We start from the raw sequence: 7,274 nt of genomic DNA on the forward strand, positions 1-7,274 counted from the left end.
CAGGCTGCGGCTGGGCGCCCGGCGGGTCCGGGCTCGGTATTAGCCGATCCCATTGACAGTTTGCAGCCAGCAGCTGCAGTCATTAAAAGCCATTTACACCCTGGCCTCCTCACACAAAGCTGGAGCGCCAACAATTATCTGCTTGCACATTTCAGGACATGAGAGTGTGTCCCTAACAGGCTTAGGGGAGCGCTGAATCCCCGGCCGGGCTGGGCAAGCGTAGGATCTGCTCCCCGAGGTCTGGCTAACGACCACCGAGTCTCGGTGACCCTCTTCTTCCAGCAGCGAGAGCCGGCGGAAATGTTTGAGGATGCTGGGTCCGTCCTCGTAAGAGCCTCTGGCTAGCAGAGCTCCCGTGCTGGACCTTCACGGCACAGAGAGGAGACTGGGCTTCAGGAAGACCTTGGTATTAGCTGATAGGCAGGGTTGTGGGTTTGTTTGGTTATAAACACACAGGCACACAGAGTACATGCATTAAAAAAAACTATGGAAGGATATTGTGGAAGAAAGATTTTCGCCAGAAATGCAGCTGTTACATGCTTCATATGTCTGGTGGGGAGAAAGGTAAAAAAAAAAAAAAAAAAAAAAAAAAAAGGGGGAGGGGGAAAGAAAATAGAGAGAGGCGGAAGGAAAAGAGAGAGAAAGAAAGAATATATGTAAAAGCTTTCAGAGATTCATCAGGAATACTAATAGAGGAGTTGCAACCTAAAGCTGAACGACCAGTGTATGATAGTCTGTGTGATTAAAAAAAAAAAAAAAAATCAACCCAAAACAGCAGAGACGGTTTGATTGTTATTCTGGAAATATATTTTAAGGTAGTTTAATTTACAGCTGGAAGAAAATGGAATCAAATATTAAGAAACTCCCGCAGGAATTCCCCCCACTCTCCCCTCTATAATCCTTTACATAAAAGGAAAGGATTACAAAGAAAAAGATTTTGTGTGTGTGTGTGTGTGTATTAAAATCTTTGGCTAAACATATTGTTGTCCAATTAATACCTCCAAGTCGATTTGCAGAGGGGCTGAGAAGTCTCTTTCCCTCCTTATGAGCCAGGGAAGGTGAGAGTGTAAAAAGAAGTTTTTCCCAAGTCTGTTACCAGAAGTGCTTAAGCAGATCACTAAAAATTAAGAGGGCGAATTATTTCCATTAGAACTATGAAGCCATGTAGCACACCGATGACAGTTTAGTGGAAATCAGATGAATGTGTCATACAGCGAGCTTCTTCCAGTCCAGCAGCTCTTCCAACTGGACCTATTCATCTGCCACTTAGAATTATTTCACGAGGAGTGCGCTGTGAAAGGATCACAACCAGTGTGGAGCGCAGCTAAAGAACTTCTACCACCCATAGCAGTATTATTATTATCCTTCTGATAGGGCAAGTCACGCTATGTTTTCACATTTTAATTGTAATATCTCACTTCCCCCCCTCCTTCCCTCCATTGATGTCTGAAAGTAGTTTGGGCTCCAAGCCTCACCCCTCGATCTCCATCGGAATGCAGAAAAGATCTTTAAAAAAGTTTTGAATTCCTGAATGATTTTTCTTCTAGAAAGGCGGCTTAGGATAATTATTTCAGCTTTATTGAGGGCAGATTAGTTGAAGTCTGGATGCTGCGTTTCAATACTCGTTGTACATGCCTTTACAATGTCGGTATTGTTTGCTACTGTGTGTGAACCTATTCAAAATATACACTTTTTAACACCAAGCAAAGTCCTGTCTAAATATACACAGTAAGTCTGGAAAGATGTCCATGACCCGTACAAATCTCTGTAAATCACACTTCCATAGCTACAGAAACCAAACAAAAGAGTTACCAGCTCAAGATGCTGATTAAATCTTCTTAAAAGCAACATACCTAATAATAAATATAGTTGCATGGTAGCAAGGTCTGACGACCCAGCTGTGTTTTACTGAGGGATGGACTCAAACCACCACTACGGATATTTTCCTGCTCTCAATTTCATAATAAAAATAATAAATAAATGAATACAAATTTTTAAAATCCCAAAACCACTTTGGCTCGCATCCCTTTCCTCTTCCCCGCACGAGAGCCTTGCAAGTTGGGGGGCAGAGTTAGCGGGGAAAAGGAGAGGTACAGGGTAAAGCCCCGGCGGATTTGGGGGTGAGGAACAACCTCGCAAGGTCGCTGGGTTCCGGAGAAAGGAAGGGGCGACGGGAGGTGAGGCGAGTGGGAGGAGGAAAGCCAGAATACAAGAAAAACAAAGTGGAGAGAAGGAAGAGAAAGGAGAGGGAAAGGGAAGACGAGAAGGAGCGGGAGGGCGGGGAAGAGAGGAGTGGGACGGGGGAGGCAGCGAGCGGGGCGCCGCTGGGGTCGGTCTCGGAGCCGGGCGGCCGGAGCAGATCCGGGCTGGGCGCCCTGGGCGGCTCCCGGCGGAGCGGCCGCGGAACTCCGCAGACAGCGGATCCCTCCTTCCGCGGAGAGGGGCAGGGAGCGGGAGAGGGGAGGAGAGACTCTTCCGTGAACCAGGGCTAAACCCAGCCTGTACTGTATGTGCCTGCTTCTGGGAGGGTCACCGGCGCGAGGATGGGTCTAATGATCTCATCTTTCTTTTCTTCCCCGGCACTATTAGTGCTCAGATAGGCAGAATGAAGTGAAACTACGTGCAAATCATGTGTAAATTGTCTCAGTTAGGAGCCCTTTATCCGAACGTGTATCCCAGCCTGGCCCATTTACTTTCCCCCCATATCTCCTTTAGCTTTAACGAGGCTCGTTAAGATCACAATAATATTCCACCCTCTAATTGCTCATCCCATTCAACAAATATGTGCACACTGCTTTTCGCATTATTTGATCCCTTATTTAGGAGGGGTGTGGAGAAGGAGGGGGGAGAGACAGGGAGAAGGGGAAGTGCTGAGATTAGGAGTTGCAAAGATTAAGGAGGAAAAAAAAAAAATCCAAACAACAAACCAGGCTTTTCCACCAACCGCCCGGCTTCCCTCCCCCCCGTGCATTTGGGCGAAGTGGTAAAAACCTTCCTTACGTACTCCGTAATGATTGGCAGGGCTGACAGTGATTGGCAGCGGCTGCCATGGCAACGCCACAACGACACTCAGAAGACCAATAGAAAAGCGAAACAAAATGTTTCAGCGCTGCACTCACTGTGGATTTAGGGGAGATATTATGAGGCTGTTGTCATTAGGGCGATCGCTGTTGAATCACTGAATCCTGACTCGGCGGCGGCGCGGGGCCGGGTGTGTGTGAGTGCGTGTGCGTGTGGGGTGTGTGTGAGCGCGCGTGTGCGTGTGCCCGCGTGTGCGTGTGAGTGTGTGTGCCCCCGTGCCTCTATGTGGCTGTGTGTGCGTGTGCGGGTGTGGATGCGTGCGCGGTGCGTGTGCCCTTTCCTCCCTTCTTCCTCCCTTTCTTTCTTTTCTCCTTGATTTATCTCCCCCTCTCCCCGGTCATCCCATGGTGTTCAGGTCCCCGCTAGAGCTTTATCCCACCCATTTCTTCTTGCCAAACTTCGCCGCCGATCCGCACCACCGCTCCCTCCTTCTCGCCAGCGGCGGCGGCGGCAGCGGCAGCGGCTCGGGCTGCAGCCCCGGTGCCGGCGGAGGTGGAGGCGGCAGCTCCCGGGCACCCCACGAAGAGTTGTCAATGTTTCAGCTGCCCACACTCAACTTCTCCCCGGAGCAAGTGGCCAGCGTCTGCGAGACGCTGGAGGAGACTGGAGACATAGAAAGGCTGGGGAGGTTCCTCTGGTCGCTGCCGGTGGCGCCGGGGGCATGCGAGGCCATCAACAAGCACGAGTCCATCCTCCGTGCCCGGGCGGTGGTGGCCTTCCACACGGGCAACTTCCGAGACCTCTATCACATCCTGGAGAACCACAAATTCACCAAGGAGTCCCACGGCAAGTTGCAGGCCATGTGGCTCGAAGCGCACTACCAGGAGGCCGAGAAGCTAAGGGGTCGTCCGCTGGGGCCGGTTGATAAATACAGGGTGAGGAAGAAGTTTCCGCTGCCCAGGACCATTTGGGATGGCGAGCAGAAGACGCACTGCTTCAAGGAGAGGACTCGCAGCCTCCTGAGGGAGTGGTACCTGCAGGACCCTTACCCCAACCCCAGCAAGAAAAGGGAACTGGCTCAGGCCACGGGGCTCACCCCCACGCAAGTAGGCAACTGGTTCAAAAACCGAAGGCAGAGAGACAGAGCAGCGGCGGCTAAAAACAGGTCAGTGGGGCTGCTGTGCCACTCTCCGGGGCGGGGGGCGAGGTGGGCGGCGGGACCGTGCGGGCGGACGGCCGCGCTCCGCTGCTCGGCAGCCGCCTGGGCGACAGCGCGCCTCTGCCTCTCCTTTCCTCCTCCTCCTCCTCCTCCTCCACTCCACCGGGGAGAAATCGGTCCCCCCGCCGGGCGGGTAGGTCTTCTCCCGGCAGCCGCGGGGACGCGAAGGGGACAGGCACGGCTCAAAGTTGCCTGACGTGCCGCCAGCCCTGCCCCGGCTCTCTTCGGGCTCTTGGGATGCGGACAGGGCTGGGGCTCCCGGCGGGCGTGGGCAGCTCCGCGGGCGCGCGTGTGTGTAGATATGCGCGGAGCGCATCGGCTGCGACGGGGGCAGCGCCCGACTCTCCCGGCCTCCCTCCCCTCCCTGCGCCGGCGGCTGGCGCGGGGGACGGGAAACCCCACGGCCCTGGGTCGCTGGGCTGCGGTTTGGCTTTCGGCTTGCCGGGATTCGTGCCTGGCCGGTCTCAGGCGCGGTTCCCCGGCCGAAAGGCCGAGGCAGGCTGCGCGGTTCAGAGCGGGTTTCGCCGGAGCCGGCGGCTCCGCTCCAATTGTTCGTGCTGCTCTGCATGCGCAGCAGGACCAGCACAGGCATACCCCAGAGCTCTTTGGCTCAGGGAGAAGAGAAAAAATAAAAAACAAAACCCAAAAAATCCCACAACAAAAACAAAACAACATTTAAGAGACCGGGAATTTTTTTCCCCCTGCATCTCCATTTCTGTGTTTACACCACATGGCAACCTGGCCTCCTGGTCGTGTGTTTCCTGTGCATTTGCACTTGCATTTATTTGAGTGTCTCTCGGTGTCTTTTTTCTTTTTTTTCCTTTTTTTTTTTTTCCCTTTCCGCTTTGCCGTGATAAAAGCGAGGCACCCTTCTTCCTTTCTTTTGCCTTTTTTTCCTTTATTTCTCATTACTGTCGCAAAAGTTATTTTGCAAATGAAAATGGACCCTTAATTTAGTTTGACACATTGGTTTTATTTTAATTTAAGTTTCGCTATCACTGTAAGCGGGTAAACAAAAACTTCTTCTTATAAATGATGCCTCTTAAATTCCTCCTAATTATATCAGTGGTGCTACTGATTAAAGATTCTGTAGGAGAAATGCAACCTAAAAGTGCCTCGCTATTTAATTTCCATTAAATGGAAAACAGATCAGCTTAGGACTGTAAATAAACAGAAGTTGCCTACGGATGCTTTTGTTGACTCAACGCTGTTGACAGCAGATGAATGCACCAGGATTTGTAAATGAGAGAAAAATCAAAGACCCTGAAATTAGACAACTTAAAATAATGAAAAATGTAGAATAAGCCGGCTACATTTTTAATGTTCTTCGCAGGAAGTTAAATAAAAAAATACCCCAGTGAGAAACATTTGAGCGAAGAGTGTGTTTTGATTCACACAGACAATCCTTGGCGCTAGAGGTTGAGGCTGGCTGCTCAGTCCAGGACTTTTAGCTCTTATCCCTGAATTAGACTTTCTTTGGGTTTCGAGTGGAATAAGCGGACCAAGAGGAATATTTGCAATACGCTAGGGTACCTAAAAAATATTTATTGCCTCTTAAAAAAAAAATTCGAAGGTAATATTCCCTTAAGCGTTAACGAGGAAAGAAATGAAAGAACAAGCACTTTAAAGCTGATTATGGCTTTCAGATGAAAAAAGGACTTAAATTTCGAGGGGAGAGAAGGGCTGTGTTCCACATTCTCCTTCTTTTATTTTATTCATAGCGCTGCGTCCCTGGGACAGGACCTCCCTCCTTCCCTACCGCAGACTCACAGTGTCTGTGCACTGGGAAATATTTAGGCAGGTGTTGGCTAGAGCACAAAATGGGGTTCCAGTAGGATTCTTGCCCGCTACGGACGGCTCCTGGAAGCTTTTCACGGTGTCCAAGCGTTGCAGGGGCTCACCCACACCCGGTTTCTCCTAGGCCCGCCGTGCTGCGGGGATGAATGAATGGCACTCCGGTTAGAGAGAAGCGCTGCTCGCGTTTTGCAAAGGCCGGCACGGGGAAGCGCTCGTCCCCGCGCTCCCCGTCCCGTTTCAGACCGCGGTCCCTGTGGCTGTGCGTGCCCCGGGCTCCGTGGCCCCGAGGCGGCCTGCCCGGCGGCGGGGGCAGCGCGGCCCGGCCGCACGGCTCGGCCCGCTCCGGACCGGGCCGTCCCCGGGAGGGCGCAGGGCCGCGCGGGCGCCGTCCCCTCGGCCGCGCCCGGTGTCTGAGCGGGGCTGTGCTGTTGTTTTGTCTCCCGGCGCGATGCAGGCTCCAGCACCAGGCGATAGGACAGAGCGGCATGCGGTCGCTGGCAGAGCCCGGCTGCCCGACACACAGCTCGGCCGAGTCTCCGTCCACGGCGGCCAGCCCGACCACCAGCGTCTCCAGTTTGACAGAAAGAGCCGAGACGGGCACCTCCATCCTCTCGGTAACCTCCAGCGACTCGGAATGTGATGTATGATATCGGAAAACAAACAAACAAAAAATCCAAATCCAAACAGCCAAGCACCCTCTCCCCGTCCCGAGCAAAACAAACCGAGGCAACCTAGAATCAGGACACACACACGCATGCACGCACACACACAGCCGGGAGGAAAGAAAAGGCCAAACCCGACCCAAACATAATAGCAAACAAACAGACAGGGATCAGAGAATCCACCACCACCACCACCGTCAGCCAACACCACCACCAAGAGATGGAGCTAAAACTTCAACAGTCACAAACGCTGGTGCTGCAGCGGGAAGGGTGGGGGGGAGGGCGGGAAATAATAATTATTATATATATAAAAAGAAAGAAAAAAAAAACAAAGCAAAAGTGACAATTGTATTCTTTTTAGGACAAGCACGATTTCTCCTTTGCGCTTTTCCATGGACGCATTTCACCCACTTGCATGATGATGATGATTAAATTTGTATCTGGGAAAAAATATTCTCTATAGTAAAGGAAAACAAACAGAAACCAGACAAACAAATGCAAACTCCGATCGAATTTGTACAAAAATCAAAAATAAAAAAAATTTAAAAGGAACTCCTTGAAGAGGGAAATAACAA

At 51.6% G+C, this 7,274-nt stretch overlaps 1 protein-coding gene across 1 annotated transcript; it reads left to right on the forward strand.

Moving 5' to 3' along the window:
• Positions 1 to 3,130: 3,130 nt before the first annotated feature.
• Positions 3,131 to 7,028, forward strand: SIX3 (SIX homeobox 3). Its single transcript, XM_041413601.1, has 2 exons — positions 3,131 to 4,186; positions 6,492 to 7,028. Exons 1-2 carry the CDS (start codon positions 3,426 to 3,428, stop codon positions 6,682 to 6,684), a joined length of 954 nt encoding a protein of 317 aa, XP_041269535.1. The 5' UTR covers positions 3,131 to 3,425; the 3' UTR covers positions 6,685 to 7,028.
• The last annotated feature ends 246 nt before the right edge of the window (positions 7,029 to 7,274 follow it).

The sequence above is a fragment of the Onychostruthus taczanowskii genome, unplaced genomic scaffold (genome assembly GCF_017590055.1).
Source record: "Onychostruthus taczanowskii isolate IOZ18803 unplaced genomic scaffold, ASM1759005v1 scaffold42, whole genome shotgun sequence".
Classification (NCBI taxonomy): Eukaryota; Metazoa; Chordata; class Aves; order Passeriformes; family Passeridae; genus Onychostruthus; species Onychostruthus taczanowskii.